The sequence below is a fragment of the Myotis yumanensis genome, unplaced genomic scaffold, assembly GCF_028538775.1.
Source record: "Myotis yumanensis isolate MYYU_CA2020_CCGP unplaced genomic scaffold, mMyoYum1.0.hap1 SCAF_3, whole genome shotgun sequence".
NCBI classification, from domain to species: domain Eukaryota; kingdom Metazoa; phylum Chordata; class Mammalia; order Chiroptera; family Vespertilionidae; genus Myotis; species Myotis yumanensis.
In genome coordinates this window covers 57,062,644-57,084,800 of record NW_027223754.1, presented here as the reverse complement: position 1 = coordinate 57,084,800, position 22,157 = coordinate 57,062,644, and the positions used below count along the sequence as shown (strand labels likewise).

General features: G+C 40.7%; 1 protein-coding gene across 2 annotated transcripts in view; it reads right to left on the bottom strand.

Annotated features, from left to right (window-relative positions):
- Positions 1-15,655, bottom strand: part of OBI1 (ORC ubiquitin ligase 1) — a 42,583-nt gene extending 26,928 nt beyond the window's left edge. Inside the window, exons 1-2 of one of the 2 annotated variants that reach the window (XM_070408889.1) lie at positions 15,567-15,655; positions 4,272-4,407 (exon numbers count right to left, since the gene is read on the bottom strand). In XM_070408889.1, coding sequence (XP_070264990.1) covers positions 4,272-4,407; positions 15,567-15,644 — 214 coding nt within the window. In that variant the 5' untranslated portion in view covers positions 15,645-15,655. Of the gene's footprint in view, positions 1-4,271; positions 4,423-15,566 lie in introns of those variants that run through there. The other variant, XM_070408890.1, reaches the window with a different exon arrangement.
- Between the last annotated feature and the right edge of the window lie 6,502 nt (positions 15,656-22,157).

The following is a 22,157-nucleotide window of genomic DNA, read 5'->3' as shown; positions in this document are numbered from 1 at the left end:
TGGGCAGAATGAAAATGAACCTTTTTCTTATTGTTTTATATCGTGTCCTAGCTTAATTTTTACTTATATACATACTTGGAGCTGCCATCTTGGCCTTTTCTCTATCTCAAACTGGAGAAAAGATAAATGTCAAATAACACCATAAGAGAGAAACAAGATGGCAGTGTAGGTAAACACGGGTACTTGCCACCTCCCACAACAAAATGAAAATTACAACTAAAATACAGAACAACCATCATTCAGAACTGCCTGAAATCTGGCTGAATGGAAGTCCTACAACTAGAGAAGTAAAAAAAGTATATTGAGACTACCAAGTCCAGGAGACATACCAGATCCACCTAATACATAGAAATAAACACAGGAAAGTAGCCAAAATGTGGAGACAAAGAAACGTCACAAATGAAAGAAACGGAAGCAAGCAAACTACTGGATACAGAGTTCAAAATAATGGTTATAAGGTTGCTCAAGTATCTTAAAGAGATCTTCAAGGGGCTTAGTGAAACTTACAAGAATCTTTATGAGAATTTCAAAGACTTGAAAAAGGACCAGTCAGAAATTAAGCATACACAACTGAAATAAAGAATAATTTAAAGGGATTCAACAATAAAGCTGAGAATCAAATCAAGGATTTGGAATATGAGGAAACAAAAAACACCCAATCAGAAGAGCAAAAAGAAAAAAGAATCCAAAAATATGAAGATAGTATAAGGAGCCTCTGGGACAACTTCAAGCCATGTGTACCAACATACACATTATGGGGGTGCCAGAAGGAGAAGAAAGAGAGCAAGATAATAAAAACCTGTTTGAAGAAATAATGACAGAAAACTTTCCCTACCTGGTGAAAGAACAGACTTATAAGTCCAGGCAGTGCAGAGTCCCAAACAGGAGGAACCCAAAGGGACCCACACCAAGACACATCATAATTAAAATGCCAAAAGTTAAAGACAAAGAGAATTTTATTTTATTTTATTTTTTTAAAATATATTTTATTGATTTTTTACAGAGAGGAAGGGAGAGAGATAGAGAGTTAGAAACATCGATGAGAGAGAAACATCGATCAGCTGCCTCCTGCACATCTCCCACTGGGGATGTGCCCGCAACCCAGGTACATGCCCTTGACCGGAATCGAACCTGGGACCTTTCAGTCCGCAGGCCGACGCTCTATCCACCGAGCCAAACCGGTTTCGGCGACAAAGAGAATTTTAAAAGCAGTTAGTTACCTCCAAGGGAGTGCTCTGTTGACTGTCAGCTGATTTCTCAACAGAAACTTTGCAGGCCAGAAAAGAGTGGCAAGAAATATTCAAAGTGATGAACAGCAAGGATCTACAACCAAGATTATTCTTCCCAGCAAAGCTATCACTTAGAATTGAAGGCCAGATAAAGAGCTTCACAGACAGGAAAAAGCTAAAGGAGTTTAGCACCACCAAACCAGCATTATATGAAATGTTGAAGGGTATTCTTTAAGAAGAGGAAGAAGAAGAAGAAAAGGAAGAGGAAGAGGAAGAAGGAGAAGAAGAAGAAGAGATAAAAATATGAACAATAGCCAGAACCGGTTTGGCTCAGTGGATAGAGTGTCGGCCTGTGGACTCAAGGGTCCCCGGTTCTATTCCAGTCAAGGGCATGTACCTTGGTTGCGGGCACATCCCCAGTGGGGAGCGTGCAGGAGGCAGCTGATGGATGTTTCTCTCTCATCGATGTTTCTAACTCTCTATCCCTCTCCCTTCCTCTCTGTAAAAAATCAATAAAAAATATTTTTAAAAAAATGAACAATAAAATGGCAATAAATTCATATCTATCAACAATTGAATCTAAAAATCAAAATAAACAAGAAATATAATGGCCAAAGCCGGTTTGGCTCAGTGGATAGAGCGTCGGCCTGCGGACTGAAAGGTCCCAGGTTTGATTCCGGTCAAGGGCATGTACCTGGGTTGCAGGCACATCCCCAGTAGGAGATGTGCAGGAGGCAGCTGGTCGATGTTTCTCTCTCATCGATGTTTCTAACTCTCTATCTCTCTCCCTTCCTCTCTGTATAAAATCAATAAAATATATTAAAAAAAAAAAAAAAAGAAATATAATGAACAAAATAAACTAATTAATAAAATGGAAACATGGAACAGACTGAAGAATCTCAGAGAAAAGGGAGGGGGGGAAGAGATCAATCCAAGATCTTATATGCATATATGCATTACCTATGGACATAGAAAATAGGGTGGTGATGACCTGGGGTGGGGGTGGGAACTGGGTGGAGGGGGGCAATGGGGATAAAAAGGGGGACATCTGTAATACTCTCAACAATAAAGATTTTTTTAAAAAAGAGTTAAATGCAAAAAAAACCAAACAAAACCCATAAGAAAATACTTCAGTTGAGTTCACTTATCTGTGTACCTTATTATAGTAAATTCATTAAAGGTAAATGCTATATTTTATTAATTATCACATTTGGACTACCAGACAATTCTTAAATAATGATAAAATCAATGATTATACTTATATTTAACCAATAGATTATATAAATAATGTTATCTATATACTTCATATATAATTATACATATATTATCCATATATCATAATATATAATACACATACATTATAATATATATTATTATAATCAATTTATTCATTCCAACATACCTAATCACTGGTAACACCCTAAAAAGATTAAAGTGCCATTTCACTGATTTTAACAACCTAGTTACAATGTATTATAAATAAATCAAAGCATTATTATATGCCAATAATGACTCGTTACAAATACATTCTAAATCAATTCTTCCCAAGAGCTCTTCACTTAAGCTGTGGTTACCTTCTTTGTTCTTAGCATCATGATAGCAAAGGCATTTTACAGGTGTTCCTTTTCAGGACATTCTATCCAAATGCTATAGATGAACTATTTTACTTGAAAGAACTTACGAAATATTTCTTAGATATGAATGAAAGAAGCCAGGAGAAGAGACATGAAGAGAAGCTGCTAGAAAAAACATTTAAATTATTTTAATAATGTAACCTCATATTTTGCAAGAAAAGACTTGATTCCTTGATGAAGTTCAGTACAGGTAAAAAACTAGAGGCAGAGAGGTTAATACTACAGTATGCAGCACAGCAAAGAAATATTCCTCTACCAGTCCGCACCCAGGTACCCACGGAAGAAACCTTGAAGCCATCTCTGATTCCTCTTTCAGATCTCTTGGTTCCAAATCCTACTGGTTTTTGTATTCTAGCTTATATCTTTTTTTCCATTTCCATTGCAAAAATCTTATTTAAGTCTATTTTCACTACTTTAGGACTAACACAATGATTTCTTAAGCTTTTCTGAAAGGTGTTTCCTACACATAGCTAATGATATATTCACTTTCAATTTTTCCTGGAGCAAAATCAAATAAAAATCATTTTAATTTCTACAATCTAAGAGAAATAACTTATATGAGCAGAATAAAAATCCAACTCTTCAAATGTTTTATTTTTCAAGGGTCTTCTAGTTCAAGTTTTATCCTCCCTCTTACCTGCACTAGTACAGAACTGAATGTTCTTTTTTACCCTTAATCCAGATTCACGTTCTCCCTCACCTGGGCAAGAACCTCCTACCTGACCGGCTCACATCCTGTCTCTCCCCTACAGCCCAACCTACGTGATCACCTGAGTAATTTTCCTCAAGCACTTGGATCATGCAACTTCCTTGCTCAAATCAATCATATGCACCTCACCCTTCTTCTTACCCAGAGAGCAAGTTCCTAACTTGTCACTAGAGTCTCAATTTACCTTTTTAGTCTTATTTCAGTAGTCAATCCCAAACTACTGATAATTTTTAAAAACATGCTTTTTGTTTTCCTACCTTTAAACTTTAGTTCATGCTATTCCCTCTGCATAAAATACCCTCCCTAATCTTTACCAGGTGAAATTTTATCAATCCTTAAATCCCAACATAAAGGCCACCTGCTTCTTGAAACCTTTCTCAATGTTGCTAGGTGATCTTTCTTGCTTGAACACTCCAGGCCTTTTCCTGGCCTTTTATGTGCTGCTTTAAACTATTAATATTTTGGCCCAAGTGCACAATCTCTATCAGAATGTAAGTTCCATGAAGCTCTAAGATTTCTCATAATGCCTTGTGCTCCTCAGTTGCTCCACTTATAGATTATACAAATGACCAATCCATCCAGTATGATATTGGCAAAATAACATCATTGAAAGTTGTCTATTTTGGTCTTCCTCCAAATAGACACTATTTAGAGATTGTTTCAAATCCATTTCTATGTGCTCAGAAAATAGGCCCTTACCGATAATCTCTTTGCAAGGATTTTCAGGAGTGATGGGGACTCTGCAAGCTGGACACTGGCTATTATTCTTCAACCACAAATCGATACAAATTGAACAAAATACATGGTTGTTGATGCATATGACAGGCTGGCGTACCTTTGAAAAAAAAAAAGAAACGTTACTTTTAGTACAGGGCAATAGTCATAACTAGAATCCCAATAGATTTAGTTAAGAGCAAACAAATTGCTTCTCTAGAGTACAGCAGAGTAGCTACTTCTGTTACCACATTGTTTCTTATCTATGTTTAACAGAGATACTAGCTGAGATATTTGAAACTTCTGACATATAGGGTGGGGCAAAAGTATGTTTATAGTTGTTCATTTGGAAAATACAATCATTAATAAATAATAATATAAGAATAAACTGATTCTCGTACTCACAATTGTAAGCCTACTTTTGTCCTATTCTGTATTATGAAATAGTTTTATTTTGTTCCAAATCACACTCATGTCCAAAAAGAAAATGCATTTTTTTCCACTAAGGCTGTGACAATTTTCCTTCAACTATTCTATTTTAGAATTATGAAATGAGGAATAGAAGGTTCTTAAAAGATCATTTAGTCCAAACACCCATCTGATACTTGAATACTACCCTCAAATTGATTCTACTATATTAGAGAGCAACAGCAACCAACAATTAAGCATTGGCATCTTACTGAAAAGTCTCCCAAACCAGAGGCATGAAAGCTAAAACAACCCTAAAAGACATGAGTACCACTCTCAGGTGGCTTATAATCTAAACAGCAAACAATAATGACAGATATTGGCATACATCTAATACACAAATCTCTGACTCCATTTAAACAAGTACATATAATAATTCTTTACATTTATATAGTCATATATTTTACAAAGGGCTTTCACATACATTTTTTTTCTTCTTCTTTTTGTTTTGCTTTGTTTTTAAATAACCCTGTGAGGTAAAGAGTAAATATAGTTTACAAATAAGGAAACCCATGTGGTTTGCTCAGGGTTAAGTAGGTGTTTTGACTGTGTTTAATTGTTTTATCAGAGGGAAAATAAAGAAAAAAGTTGCTTTAGTTGTACCTGACATCATGCATTGGTTATTCACATATTTATTATCTATCTCCCTAGAGGGAAGATAAAAGAGAGAAATTGCTTTAGCTTTCTACCTGATATTACATATTTGTTTACATATTTATTGTCTATCTCCCCTTTTAGAATGGAGGCTCCATCAGAGCAAGAACTTCCCTTAGTGTCATTCGTTCCTAAATCCCTACTGCCTAAAAGACAGCCTAGTACACAGTAGGTACTCAACAAAGGTTTTGATGGATGAAGTAATTGCTATTAAGACAGTATTTAGCATTCAATTCAAGTTGGGGAACTTGACAGAGGGAATAATGACTTAATATTCTTCAACCAGCACAAATTTAACAATAAAGACAAAAAAGAAATGCTTAGATTTTCACTTGATTTACATGGCACTTTTACTGCAGGACTCAAAACACATTATAGCCATTTTCAATATTTTCTTGTTCTAATAATATTAACAACGAGAGGTCCGGTGCACGAAATTTGTGCATGGGAGGGGGGGTGTCCCTCAGCCCGACCTGCACCCTCTGTAATCCAGGATCCCTCTTGCAATCTGGGACCGCTGGCTCCTAACCGCTCACCTGCCTGCCGGCCTGATCCCCCTAACTGTTCTCCCCTGCTGGCCTGATCCCCCTAATTGCTCTCCCTTGCCAGCCTGATCCCCCTAACTGCTCTCCCCTGACGGTCTGATCACCCCTAACTGCCTCTGCCTTGGCGCTGCCACCATGGCTTTGTCTGGAAGGACGTTTGGTCTAAGTAGCATATTACCCTTTTATTAGTATAGAGGCCAGGTGCATGGATGGGGGCTGGCTGGTCTGCCCTGAAAGGGGTCCCAGATCAGGGTGGGGGTCCCCTTGGGGGGTAGGGCTGGCCTGGGTGAGGGGTCTGGGACAGTTTACAGGCTGGCCACACACCAATCGGGGTGGGGGTCCCCACTGGGGGCAGTGCCGGCTTGGGCGAGAGGCTGGGGCGGTGTTCAGGCCGGCCATGCCCCCATTGGGGTGGGGGGGATCTCTACTGGGGGTGGGGCCAGCCTGAGTGAGGGGCTGAGGGCCATTTGCAGGCTTGCCATGTCCCCATTGGGGTGGAGGTCCCTGCTGCAGGGTGTGGCCAGCCTGGGTGAGGAGCTGAGAGCTGTTTGCAGGCTGGCCACACCCCCATCGGGGTGGGGATCTCCATTGGGGGGCATGGCCGGCCTGGGTGAGGGCCATCTGCAGGCCACCCACACCCCCCATTGGGGTGGGGGTCCCCACTGGGGAGCAGGCAGCCTGGTCAAGGGGCCTGGGGCGGTTTGCAGGCTGGCCAGACCCCTGATGGGGTGGGGGTCCCTGCTGGGGGCAAGGTGGCCTGGGCCGGGGGGCGGGGCGGCCTGAGTGAGGGCCTAGGGGAAGTTTGCAGGCTGGCCAAGCCTCTGGCTTTGTCTGGAAGGTCTCCCGGTCTAATTAGCATATTACTCTTTTATTAGTATAGATACTATTGTAGAGTCCTTCAGCATTAGGGATGAGAGGATCAAGGAAAAACAGATGAAGTAGAGGGAGAAAGAAGAGACAGACCACCACAAACCACTTTCCACAGAGAAATTGCTTGCCACCTCAATATATAAATATTCAGAATATGTGTATTAATTTTAAAGGAGTCCCTATCTTAAGAGAATTCACAGGATGTATGGTGATCCGTGCCAGGCAGTAAATCAATTGAAGTCTCATCTCACTACAAAGTGCTTTCTGGTTCTAGTTTGGCTTCCAAAATTTAGATGCTCCCTTAATTATGAACACTAGCATAAGAAAACTAAACAGAGAAGATCTTCAGCATGGATTTAAGCTTCCTCTTGGAGAAACCAATTCTAATTCATTCAGTTCAACTGATTTGATCAGACTAATTAAAATAAATAAATAAATGACCATGAAGCACTCACACTCTTTTTTCAAAATACTCTACCAACAGCAAGGAATAAATGCTTATCTGGGAGTGAGTGTGGTGTTGTGATTTATTAGAAGTATATATTTTTGGTCATTCAGCTAACCTAAATATATTTCTCAGATATTTGGTCTTCATCCATGGCTCCTGGTCCACAGCTCCCAAACCCCTAAGAATTTTCTAAGTGATGAGAGCAACAAAGGTGCTTCTTATTATGTTAATGAGGTGATTTTTGAACCAAAGGTGGGGCCTGGTTGCTGGTAGGAGGAGCCAACTTTGAGGACAGAGGAATGAAACTTTTAGTCCTATCCCCTATTTTTCCAGAGAGGGGAAAGGGCTTGAGGCTGGTAAGTCAACAATGGCCAATGACTCAGTCAATCATGACTAGTAATTAAGCCTCCATAAAAACCCAAAAAGACAGATGGAAGGAGACTTGACTTGAGGTGGTGAACACACTATACAATATACAAAAGATGTGTTACAGAACTGTACACCTGAAACCTATATAATTTTATAACTTTATTAACCAATGTCACCCCAATAAATTAAATTAAAATACCCAAAAGAACAGCCTGTCAGCTCCTTTTCAGAGAACGAGCCACCATGACAGGCCCCACGCTCCCAGAGGACAGACAGAAGCTCCTTTTGTTTCAGACCTCAGCCTATATCTCTCTTCATCTGGCCATTGATTTGTATCCTTTAATATCCCTTGTAATAAATTGATAATCTAGCAGGGAAAAGGGTTTTCTTGAGTTCTGTGAGCTGTTCTAGCAGATTAATCAAATCCATGGAGGGGGTCATGGGAAGCCCTGATTTATAGTCTATCAGTCCGAAGTACTGGTAACATTCTGTATTTGTGATTGGCTTGTGAAGAAGTGGGGAGGGCAGTCTTTGTGGGACTAAGCCCTTTCTTTACCCATGGGAGAGGGATCTGAGCCACAGATAGCAAAGTTCCTAAAAAGTAAGAAGAATGGGACCCAAAGCACAAGGGGGAGATTTTGGCTTATATAGGAGTGAGAATCTGTCTTCCATTGTAAGAAAAGGGAAGAACTAACACAAAGCATTTGGAAAATCTATTGATAGAAGATTACAGAACTCATGTTGCAACTGTTCTAATTGCTTATATTCTGTCAGTAAATATGAGGTGAGATTACCTGCTGAAAGTGAGAAACGGAGGAGGACATCAAGTTGAGAAAATAAAAAAATAAATCAGTTATTTTTAAAAGTGAGAAAGTAACTTTACTAGGTACATGTAGCAGGATTGCCAAACACTACTGAGTTCCTATTTGTGGTTTTAACTGTAAAGATGAATTAACATAGGTGTGTATTTTCTTGCCAACTTTTAGCTACTCAGGTTCAGGCAGGAAGTAAATGAGTTGAAGTTTTGCCAAGGAGAAAGAGAGAGACAAGGGACTGATGATAATAAATGACCATGGTTAATAAGGGAAATGAGTTCTTGAACGGTAAAGACAGTGAAAAAGTGGGAGAATTATAGAGTCAATGGATGGGTCTGGGTAAAGCTGAAGTACTGCTAGAGAGTAGGTATGATGGGAAGAGGATCAGAGACTAGAATGCTTATAGTCAAAATACTAGAGGAGGTACAGCTGCGTTCTCTGTTTTGTCTTGAACCATCTTATCTGACATAGTCCTATTTCTCTCTTAATCTCATGTATCACGTGGTGTTAACATATTTTCTATGATGACAACTTCTGAGAATCCTCTGTAACTAGACCCCAGTAAAGTGACAGAGCTTGAGAAATAAACCTGGGGCTGACTCCAGTTCTGTCTCTGAGCTATTTGACCTTGGGTAAGCCCTTTAGTTAAAAGGGGCATCTTTCTGCCTCTGAAACTGTAGTTTAACCTAGTACACTTTTCAATCAGGTGTTAGCAATACCTCAATCAAAACAAACAAACAAAAAAGAAGGAACGAAAAGGTAACAATATTGCTATATCCATTTGCCCAGAAGACAACTCCAGGTAAGGTTCTTGTAGTTGCCTCAACCATAACATGTCCAAAACCAAACTTGGCCTCCTCATATTCTCTCCTCCTACACTCCTATCTAAAAGGTGAGAAAATCAAATGCTATCTCCTCTGCAAGGCCTTCACTAATCACTCCTCTTACATTCCCTCTTGTCTAAGTTAAGGGCACCAACCCCCTCCCCCGCCCCAGCCCCGTCCTCTGCTACCACCACTTGGGCTAGAATACTCAGAGCTGTCTCTGACTCACCCTTTTTACTTCTCCTCAACATCCAATCTGTCACCAAATCCTGGTATCAGTTATCAAGTCTAAGAAGCCAGAGCTTTTAAGATGTACCAATAAGCAAAATAAATGAAAAATGCTAATTACTATAAGATGGCATCACTTGTAAGATACAATCAGGTGAATAAAAGTACATCTCAGAATAGTTAAAATATGCTAAATCTGCTTGTAAATGTTATGTGCCTATCATCTATCCCTTCTTCCCATCATCACCTTAATAATGAGTTCAGGTTCTCATTCTTTGATCTATTGTAGTAACCCCTTCCCAATCTATTGTAGTAACCCCTTCCCAATCTATTGTAGTAACCCCTTCCCAATCTATTGTAGTAACCCCTTCCCAAGCTTCCAAATGTTCACTTCTGGCCACCTTTCATACTGATGCCAGAGCTACCTTCTTCAAATAGGGATCAGCAACTTTCATTGTACTTTTGCAAAACAGCAATGGATTTTTTCTGCTCTTAGTTTTAAGTATAGCATTCAAGAGCAACATAATCTGTCTGGTTCTTTAACAGCTATTTTCCTTGATCTGCTATTTTAATATTTGACATAACCTACAATTCAATCACACGGTCTACTTAATGTTCACCAAAAAGAATACCAATAGTGGAGGCTCCCTACTTATTTTGCTTTCATTTCTTATCTTGATTTGTCCTGTTGGTCTTCAGTTTCCCCAATCAAAACAAAATCCCTCCCATCTTTGAATATGAAAATCAACTGCTATTTCTTCTGCAAGGCCTTCACTAATCCTTTTTAGAAGTGCCTGGGTCTTTCTTTCTCTGATCCTCATAAGGGTCTTCCTTATGCATTGATTTAACGTTCACTTCTTTCTGTGTTGTGCTGTACTTAGAAAATTGTTTACATACACCCTGCATTCCAGGATCTTTGGGGGTAGTGGCAATGTCCTTTTCATCCTTGTATTCACCCACAGCATCTGATACAATGCCTCAAATACTCTAAAATAAACATAAATTTTTATATATTAAAATGAAAGGCTGAGATAATGCCCCTAAAAGCGTTCCAACAAGCAAAGGTCAATGGCCACTGTGAAACTATGAAAAAGCAAAATTTTAATCTTTCCATTTAATTTATCAAAATATACACAAGAACAACCAGTCAAACTACCTGACTATCTGCAAAGAGTCTTTAGCAATGTCACCTACAGGCGAATCATTTTCACTGTTCAATATCTGGTACCGTTACAGAATAGTAAGAAGCCAGGAAAATTTCAGGACAATTGGAATAGAGAAACTAAGACAGATAGCAGTTTGCAGCCACCTAGTAAATCCTATTTTTCCTAAACACAGGACACTTAAGAGTAAATGGTCTGCACTTCTCCCCAACCAGAGGGTAAATAGTTTAAATTACACTACTGAGGGAGACAAATAACAGAAATCCAATTAGGTGCCATTTGCCAACCACACCCAAGGACAGAAAAATTAAGAGAATAAATCTCATTTTGGTACAGCAGCATAAAGTTGATGAATATTCTATTGATTCTCTCCTAGCACCTCCCCTAAACACCCAGCCTTTAAAACCCCTGAGAGTGAAGGTCCCAGGGTGCTCTCCCTCCAAGAGCAAGGCCCAGCGCCACTCATTCCCTTCCTTTTGTCCCTGTGTCCTTCCCCACAGGCACATATCCCCTAACCTCTAAGGGACCGTTTGAGATATGCAACCAGTGGAGCAATGGTCCTTGTTTCACTGTCCTAGTATGTTCTTACTGTGGTCAGTAAATTCTTGCTTGTTTTTCTACACTTTGTCTTTTGATTGAAATCTTTCCTCGTCTCACCAGTAACAGCACTGTCACTGTCATTGTGTTGGATTTTTAAACAGTTGACTAATTCATTTCTTTGACTACATAATTATCAGATGATGACTTCTAGATTTAAATTTACCTTAGAAGTATAGAAACCTGTATAGCAGAAAGAATTACTAAACCAAATTCTAGTACTGCTTACTTGACTATAACCTACAGGAGCAAAATACAAAGAATCTACCCCTCCCTCAACTCCTGTCCACCCATCTTCCTCAATCCAGATTCTGCTATATACAACACTAAAACACACGATAATGTTCTTTAATAAGATCTTCCCAAGATACATAAATAGTCATAATTTGCCTATGTTATTAAAGTTTATATCTAACTTAATCTCAAATGAGGTCTCTGGCAATAAAACAGTACTTATGAAATAAAAATGCAAGATGACAATGGTAAGGGTAAGTGACAATGCACAATCCAAACACGTGTACAGTAAGCATGTTGAAGTGATATCTGAGGGTAATGCCCCTGAGGCTAGTGAGGAGGAGAAGGAAGAGAAGATAAACCAAGGTAAGAGAGTGGGCTCTTCCACTGGAATGGGCCTGAGGGGAGATAGTCTGAGCTGCAGAATGATTAACCCTATAAGCTGTAACTTTTCACCTTTTACTAAAACAACTGTGGGCCACACACATTTGGCTGTCACTGGTGGCAAAACACAGAGTTGGTCAATAAAAATATTTCATGCAACAATAATTTGGCTTCACAGCTTGAATTCTAATTGAAGAGATAAATATCTGGAATTATCTAGAGATAATCTGGTCTTGGCATTCCGGTGGCAGTATCAAGATGTCACTTAACAGATATCCTGGGCTAGATCATTCCTATATTTCTGCTGGTCCACTAGTCCAAGGCATGGTAAAAAATTAAGGAGAAATGGGCAAGAAAATATGTTATACATAAATAATCGCACAGGATGTGTACCTAACTTACTCAGGACACATAGAGCTCTTACTTAAAATATTGGCAGGGTTGCTAACATTATTGGGAAGAAAGAATTCACCTTTAAGACTAAGGTAGAGACAGAAGTAGTAAATGCAAAATGTCTAAACTTTCCAATTTTGAGTACTGCATTTGTATTCAAAAGACAACACATTGCCCACCTGCACACTTAGGCTATCTCCACTGCTGCTTTCCAGGACATTCTTCCCCACTCCCATCCCAATCAGCATCTATATTATCTCTTCAGATTTTGGGTCTCCCGCACCTCCATCTCCTTTAAGGTACTATGCATCTTTCCACCTCCCCCCCGCCCCCACCCCCAATGACACTCCAAAAATAATGGCCCCCTAATTCTATTGAACAATCAAAAGAGAAGGTTGCTGATGGCAAGATTTTGGGACAAATGGTGAGGGTAGCACAAGGCTTATTTGGAAGAGGGCTGGGAAAGACAGACCTGCAGGCAGATCTCAGAGGTGGCTGGAGATGCTGTGTCAGGGAAGGAGTGACATTGGGAATAAGGCGCTACTCCAGGCCAGGTCATCTCTAGTAACCCACAAGTAGAGGTGTGAATGGGAGGGTGAGTAGCAAAAGCAGATCCGATTTGCTTCAACTATACAAAAGGCTAGGGAACCAGTTAAAATGCCCGAACATCCTGTGGCAATTTCCAGAACAAACAGGTACCACTCTGTTGGGAATTCAAATCATCTAGTGAGTGCTAGCCTTACAAAGCAACTGGGAAGAACCAGTTACTAGAAAAGGCTGGTTTCCTTAGTTTGCTGGCCTGCCTCTGTGCCACAGTAAAGATTAACATTTATTGAATATTAATGACTATGTGCCAGACTCTATGCTAAGCACTGCATATGAATTACTACATGTAATCCTCCAACAACCACAAGCATGAGTATTGATATTGTTACCATTCCCATTTTACAGATAAGGTAACAGCTCTGAAAGAAATTAAGCAACTTGTCCTATATAAGATCATATAACCAGTAAGTGGAAGAGCCTAGATTAGAACTCATGCAATCTGAACATAGAACTCAGGCCCTCAATCACTGCACTTTTTTGCCTCCATAGCAGACAGAAAAAAAATGACTGTTTACAAATCGTGAATCTTTTATTATCAAACTAGAGGCCCAGTGCACGAATTCGTGCATGTGTGGGGTCCCTCTACCTGGCCAGCGATGAGGCTGATCAGGGCTGTGGGAGGTTGGCTGTCCAGCCCCCATGGGGTCATCGGGGGCCAGTTGGCCAGGGGGAGGGACCCTGGGAGGTTGGCCGGCCGGCCCTCATCGGGGTCATCAGGCGGCCAGCCAGGAGGGAGAGACCACGGGAGGTTGGCTGTGGGAGCTTACTGACTACCAGGGGGCAGCTCCTGCATTGAGCATCTGCCCCCTGGTGGTCAGTGCATGTCATAGCAACTGGTCAACCGGTCATTCCGTAGCTCTGGCTTTTATTCTATAGATGTAATTTTAGAATACAGCTTAACTAATACAGGGAAATAAGAGGCACCAAGAGTTTCTGTTGTCATGGATGAGCTAAAGTGAGTTTTTAGGAGGCAATCTACTCAAGACAAATGGCAGCAATAGAGGTTCAAATCCCAAAGACTCTAAGCCTTAGTTTTCTTATTTTAAAAAATGGGGAAACCAGTCCACTCTAGCTCACAGCCCCGGTGAGAGGAGTAAGTGAAATAATTAAACACATGCAAAAGCAACCTGTAATCTGCAAATCACTATGTTCTAGTAGGCAGAGTTTTTGTTAAACACGGAAAGCATAGGTATGGGAAAATCAGCCAGGCAGAACCCGTTTTCAACACAAGTGCAAAAGATAGCCTATTAACTAATGGAAACTCGCTATAACTATACAACTAAGACCAAGTAAAACTTATTTCCCAAGGATATTTTTATCAGCCTTTAAGACTACTGTTGGAGGAAAATCCACTCAGAATTTAACACGTACTTGTGGGAACTTCATGTCAAGGCCCAAATGTAGACTTATCAAATTAGAGACACCATCTCCTCCTCCTCCTCCCAGTCACGTAGGAGGCACTGGTAGCAAATACCAGTTCAAATACCACCCTCCAAGACAGCATCCTTCATCTCTCCAATCAGAAGTGATGGAGACATCCCGTCTATGCTCCCACAGCACAGTTGCTACTTCGTTGGCATTTCATTCTGATGGGCATCAAGAGTTACCAGTTGCTTCCCAGCCTGACTTCCTACTCTTCTTGAACTCAGTAAATTCACACACAGCCCCAAACACCTAAAGCAGCTGATCCATGTTGGCTAGCCCTCAAATATTCGCTCTATGAGATGATACTTCTCAATGCTAACCCTGCTCCTGTAGGTTCAGTCTACACTTGGGGGTAAACACACACATGCACATACACACACCACAGACGCGACAACAGTTCGGGTGGGGAAATAAATCTAAGTGTTCACAGTATCCTCTCCCTTCTGGATCCATCGACGAGGTGAAGAGAGGCTCTTTTAAAAACAGAAAACGAGGCACAAACGGAAATAGATGGATGCACCAGAACATTCAAAACCCAATGTCGAATTCAGATTTACTGTCTCCTCCACCTTGCTTGGTAAACACTCCAGGCACCTCTTGCATCACAAAGAGCGGGGATTGCATGTCCTGGCGAACCCCTTCTTGGAACGGAAGGCCGAGCCTCTCATTCCAAACACCACGCGGGGCACGTGCTAGTTACTGTTCAAGTGCTGAACCCGGAGCGAAGGGCGCTGCAGGCCGGCGACGCCAAAGGACCGGGGAAACGGGGCTCCCCGAGGAGCACCGCGGGCCGGGAGCATGGACACTGCCGCTGTGCAGGGGACGGAGGAGCCTCAGGGAGGGCTCCAGGAACGTGCTTTCTCGGACTTCACCAAGCGCGCCACCGGCCGGGCTGCCAGGGGCGCGGAGCACTGCAGCGCCCCGTGTCCGACCCAGCCTCCTTCCAGCCGGCGCTGGCCTGGGAGGCCGCCGGCGGCGGGGGAGCCCTCGCCGCCCTCCTGCCCGACCCCAGGCCGCTGTCATCCTCCTCCTCCTCCTCCTCCGAAAGGTGCACGGATGAACCCGTCCGTCACCGCGCGCTCCCTGGGTCCCCCGGGAGGCGGCCCCGGGCGCCGGCGGAGAAGGCGGGTGGGCGCCCGCACCCAGCTCGGCGCCTCAACGGCCCCGTCCCCGCTGCACTCGGAGCCCGCGCCCGGCTCCCGCGAGCGACTGCAGCCCCGATCCCGGCTTGGAGCCGTGCCCGGAATCACCCATTACCTTCCCCAAGCAAATGTGGCACGTGATGGGCAGAGTGAGGGACAGTGTAACGTTCTGCACGGTCTGAGCCATGGCCATGGCAGCGTTCAGAATCCCGCCAACACGGAAGTCCCGCCGACCGCGGAGCCCGGCGGCGGCGGGGGTGGCGCGAGGCCGCTACGGCAGCCGGGCAGGGCCACAGCCCGCCGGGGAGGAGGCAGCGAAAACGCGCTTTCCAAACGCGCGGCCGCCGAGGCTTTCCCCTTCCTTCCTTTCATTAAAAATAGGTCTATGATAAAAACTTTCTCCGGTGCGGGAACTGCTAGATTCCCGAGAACGGAAGGGAAGGCGTTTACGACACGGATGGAGGATCTGGAAAGTTTAAGTGAAAGAGTAATCGTGGTGAGAGGAGAGGAAGAGAAAAGCTATTCGTTGCCCCGATCTTCACCCGAGGGTCGGGTAGGGGGGAGAGTTTTCCATCTAAAGAAAATCCCTTACCAGTCTGCAGGTGCACGAGGCAGTCAAAACAGGAAGAGAAAAGGCGATCTCTACGTTTTAATGGTTCAAAACAACTTTCTGCCACGCTCAGCTGCCTTTGTAATTCGTAAATGATGTGATGTCACTAGAAAACAACCAACTGTGATTGCCTCTTCATCCGTTTCTGCGGCTGTTGTGGAGGCATTGACTCGCAGCTTTCCCTGAAGACACACTGTCACTGTGGGCCCCTGGTTTTCATCTAAAATGAGGTTTAAGGGTCAGAGCCAAAGACACGTTGGAAGATCTTGCCTGGGAAGTATTAACCCACCCACCACATTCACCAGACCTTGCTCCTTCAGATGACCACTTGTTCCCATCGATGGCACACGCACTTTCTGAGCAGCGCTTCAAAACGTACGAAGAAGTGGAAAATAGGGTCTCTGAATGGTCTGCCTCAAAACAAGAAAAGTTCTGTTGGGACGTACCCACAAATTACCTGAAAGATGGGGAAATGTGTAGCTAGCGATGGACATTACTTTGAATAAAGCACTTTTGACGTTTCTCTTGAAATTATGGTGTTTTCTTTGATTACAAAATCCGAATTATTAATCGGTTAATAGTTAATCCACATTTTTAACCAGTTAATAGTTATTATGCATTATTAACCGGGTTAATAATTAATCTGCATTATTAACTGGTTAGTAATTAATCTGCAATACATTCAGAGACCCAATTTTCCACTTCTTCGTATGTTTTGAAGTGCTGCTCAGGAAGTGCGTGTGCCATCGATGGGAACAAGTGGTAATCTGAAGGAGCAAGGTCTGGTGAATATGGCGGGTGGGTTAATACTTCCCAGGCAAGATCTTTTAACTGGTTTTGAAGTGTGTGATGGTGCATCATCATGAAACAAAATTACTTTGCCATGTCTTCTGGCCCATTCTGGCCATTTTACGATCAACGCATGGTTCAAATTGATTACTGTATTTGTTGCGGTAGTGATCAGTATTAAAGGTTTCACCTGGTTTTAGAAGCTCATAATACACCACACCTTCCTGATCCCACCAAACGCAGAGCATTGTCTTCTTTCTGAAGCGATTTGGCCTTGCAGTCAATGTTGATGGTTGACCTGGATCAACCCATGATTTTGTGCATTTGGGATTCTCAAAATAAATCCACTTTTCACCACCAGTCACAATTCCATGCAAAAAAGACTTTCTTTCGGCCGTTGAAGCAACATGTTACTGATGACTTTTCGGTTTTCCATTTGTCTTTCGTTCAGTTGATGTGGCACCCATTTTCCTTCCTTTAAAATCGTTCCCTTTGCTTGTAAACAATTGGAAATTGTTTGCTGAGCAACGTTTAATCTTTCTGCAAGTTGTTTTTGAGTTTGACATACATCTTCATCAATAATGCTTGTAATTGTTGGTCTTCAAACTTTTTCGGTTGCCCTGGACATTCTTTGTCTTTCACATCGAAATCGTCACTTTTAAAGAGTTTAAACCAGCGTTCACAAGTATTTTGAGATGGAGCATGTTCACCATAAGCTTCCCGAAGTATTCAGCAGCACTTTTCTTGAAAATAAAGTAATGAATGAAAACTTCCTGCAAATGCTCTTTTTTGGGGGCATGAAATTAAACATTTTTAAGCGTAAAAATATCTATGATGTTAACACCTTCAGGAAATTTGACATGAAGTTTGAAGCTTGTTGTCAGTACAACAAAATAGCATACATATCAAATCGCACATATATCAACATATGTGTAACTCCATCTAGTGAAAAAGTCTGCATTATTAACCGGGACACCTAGTACATCCACAAGGTGAGAAGGCTGCAAAAACCTGTGTGCCATCCACACTCCCCAAAAGCACTTGTTTAAAGACTTCCTTTCAGGTGCACAGTTGGAAATAAAAGGTGCTGTTGAACTACAAACGAGATTGTGTGAGGTTATAACTCCCCATTTCCTTCCAATGAAAAAGAAAAAGTCTGAATGTTCCCAAATGTATTGTGAATATAACAAATTTGGAATTTAACTGCAACTTTAAGTGAGGAAGAGCCAATGTGATCAACTTATGCAAACAAAAGCAATCCATGAGTAGAGAGATTTAGAAAAAAATCCAATGAAATATCTTCGACTAATATTCCTGAAAAAGACAGTGTAAGTTATAAGAAGCAGCCTAGTGGTTAAAAGAAAGAGGCTCTGGATCTGGACTGTGAGGGTATAAATTCTTGCAGGAACATTTTCCTGGCTCTACCGGCTTCAGACAATTTATTTAACCTCTGCTTCTTAGCTTCCTCATTGGTAAAGTGTGTGTGAGTGTGTGTGTGTGTGTGTGTGTGTGTGTGTGTGTGAAATGATGTCAATGTATCTTGCTCTCAGATCTATAAAAGAACAATAATGAGATTGAAGCAGCTAGTAATTCACTTGAAGCCCAAGTCCAGTTCAAAATAGCCTCACAGGTGACAGTGAGAATTCTTCCAAACAGCTCAGTAACTTCATTTTCTAGGAATTGGAGACTACCATGTACTTGGAATTGGGGAACTGGGCAAAATAGTCATATTGATTGTCTGTTTAATGGTCACTTTTTCAGAGTGCCTGGCACTGTTCGCCTATTTCCTGGCTGTTTGAAGTCATATTTATATGGGGACTGGAATTCACATGTTTGCTTATGCATCTTTCCCATTCCTGGCTGCAGACCTCACGCTTCAGAATGAGAAAGCTGTAGATGAGTGATGGTGAACCTTTTGAGCTCAGCGTGTCAGCATTTTGAAAAACCCTAACTTAACTCTGGTGCCGTGTGACATATAGAAATTTTTTGACATTTGCAACCGTAGTAAAACAAAGACTAATATTTTTGATATTTATTTTATATATTTAAATTCCATTGTTAAATGGAATTTAACAAGAAAAATCAACCAAAAAAATGAGTTCACGTGTCACCTCTGACACGTGTGTCGTAGTTTCGCCATCACTGCTGTAGATCATTACCCACTGTCATTCCAGTTTCCCCATCTTACTTGGTTCCTTTCCCCATATTACTGTGTTCTTCCATATTCTCATCTTGCCCATTCCCAGTTCTCACCTTTCTGATATCTAAGGTGGTATTTTAGGGTTTTCAATCCTATCCTCTGAGTGGGATGTAGGACTCGGAATGTTCTACCTCTGGTACCCATCCCTGGAAACAATGCAACAGAAAGGTGTGTTGAACACAATTTTTTAAAAAAAGACTTTTCCATTGCTACTGGGACAAGTTCATTTCTTGTTAGTCATCCTGGTGTTTACCCTCAGTCACAAAGATACATTTTAAAAATCATAACATACGTGTTAAGTAGAATGTTAGGATGGAGAATATTTCCAACATCTTTTTCCATGTTCATTATCATTGTTACAGCTTCTCAGTGCTGTTTCAGTGCTCTGTCCATATATCTATTTTTGTGCTGGTCACATTGCATTATAGTTGGTTGTTTATGTGTTTGCCCTTACAATAGACTGTATCTTGAGGTCACAGATTGTATCTGATTTATCTAGTATCTGGTATTAAATGCCTATTCCACAAACCACATTTTCTTTAGCTACAAACTACCTTTAAAAAAATAGACCCACACTGTTTTAAATATTGTCTTTACTTGTTTTTCACTTCATAATGGAAGACTGGATTGCTTTTTGCTAAATATAAAAATAATAAGGCTCATTGTAAGAAAATTAAGCCATCTAAATATATATAAAATAATAAGAGGAAGTTCCTCTACACTCATGCCTCACCTCTCTATCCTGTGTAGTAATCACTGCTAACATTCTAGAGTCCTTCCAAACATTTTAATTCGTATATTATTGTGTGCATAAGCACAAATAGGATCATACTTCCTTTGTTCACTAATGCTTTGTGGATGAGTACACACACACACACACACACACACACACGTGCGTGCATGCCTCTAAATAATACTGTTAGCAATACCAGATGATTAGGACTCTCTCTCCAGATTGAAACCAAGCCAATTCCCAGGATTTGCTTTTAATAATGTAGATGGTTAAGACCAGGAACTATGTCTTCCCTCTGCTCTATGAAAAACATTCCTTTTTTTTTTTTTTTTTTTTTTTTTACAAATACTGTTAGTCATCATTTCACCAAAATTATTAAATAATTTTGCCAGGAAAACAAAGATTACATGACTCATTAACTTTCTCCTTCATTCCTTTCTCAAATTTTAGTAGCATGAGGGCACAGTCCTGTGACCTGAGGATTCTATCAGCCGCAGTACCTGGGATGGGGTAAAACCTAAATCCTTAGCTCTAAACTTTTAGACCTAGAAAGGATCTTCAGGGTTTTTTTTTTTTTATGTAGTTCTTTCATTTCAGATGAGGAAATTGAGGCACAAATAAAATAAACCAGCAGGTAATGGTAGAATTGGAGCTAAATCCTAGATCTCACTTGGACACTCTGAGATTGTTGGCCCACTGCCTTTGAGTAAGTGCAAAATGTATTTTTATTAATAAAGTAATTCAGTAATAAAAAGTCAGTCATAATTGAATTTCTTTCCTAAGAAAACCATCAAATAGCTATGGAACACCTTTTACCCCTTGTTTAAATCAGAATCATTTTTATGATAAATTATTTAAAAGCAAGTTTAAAAAAATATAAAATCTTAAGTGCTATTAAAAATTGATTAGGAATGCATTATTCTTTCATTGACCCAGTTCAGATTGTTTTTTAATTTTTTTTGGTCAAAGCTAATAAATTTGAGTAGATGTTGCAGACAGACATTTTGTAATCATTTGGTCATCAGTCAATTAATCACAACTTCATAAATATTGATTTCAGATTACATTTATTTTTCATTCCTGAAAGACAATCTTTTTGTTTTGTTTTGTTTAAAATTTATAACCCCCCCCCTCCACTTGGATTGTGGTTAACACTGAGAAAACTCATAAAAGTTGTATTAAAAATTAATCAGAGGTGCTGGCCCAGTTGCATGGATGTCTTCTTCACATGGTACCATTTTCTCACAGGCTGGAAATGAGCTAAAATATCTGAAAATATGTTTGTTATTACAGCAGAGGAACTTGGATTTTTCTTTGCACATTTTTAAAGAATAGACTGCTGGAAGTTAACAGTCATTTATTGAATGTATTTTTATTAAAGACAGTAAGGAACAACTAACTCAAAGTTTTGTTTCAGGCAGCTTACACTCTAGTAGAAAAGTTATTATGCTACACTGGCTTGGAACCAAACCCTGACCTCTTAAGTAGCAGTTGAGATGGTTTGGTGTTGTTTGTTTATTTGTTTGTTTTAATGTTTTTGTTGATTTTTAGAGAGAGAAGAAGGGAAAGGGAAAGAGAAACATTCATGTGAAAGTGGAGATCGATGGGCTACCTCCTGTAGGCCCCTACTGGGATCAAGCCTGAAACCTGGGCATGTGCCCTTACCAGGAATTGAAACAGCAACCTTTTGGTGCACAGGCAGACACCCAACCAATTGAGGCACACTGGCCAGGGCAGTAGTTGAGGTTTTAATACTGAATCTGCACATCAAGTTTGTACGAAATGACAATGTAAGGGTTGCTGAAGAAATGAATACAATATAATGAGTTACTTATTATTCCACAGAAATATAAATGTTTTTTTATGTTCCAGGCAGTGGTCTAAGGGTTGAGTATACACCTGTAAATCTGACAAGGTCCCTGCCTGCCTTTGTTCATTCAACAAATATTTTATTGACTACCAATGATGTGCCAGTCTCTGTACGATTAATGAGCCACTTTATAAATGACCCAACCCTTCCAATCCACCATAAAATGCCTATTTCTACAGTAATTTCTCTTCTGGGTGCTCTTACTGTTAGTTATCCCCTGGGATTGTGGCTCAACAAGTTATAATTTTAAATATTAAAAAATGTTGCAAATTAGGTGATTGTTTTACATTAGGTAATTTAAAAAAGATATTTTAGTACCATCCAAGACTGTGGTACTTCACAAATATTTCTTGATTGCTAGAAAATGAATGAAGGAAATACAGTGGGGCCTTGACTTACGAGTTTAATTCGTTCTGTGACGGGGCTCGTAACTCAAATTACTCGTATGTCAAATCTTAAAGTGAACGAGTGAGACACGTGATGCTGGGCTGATGTTGTGGCGTT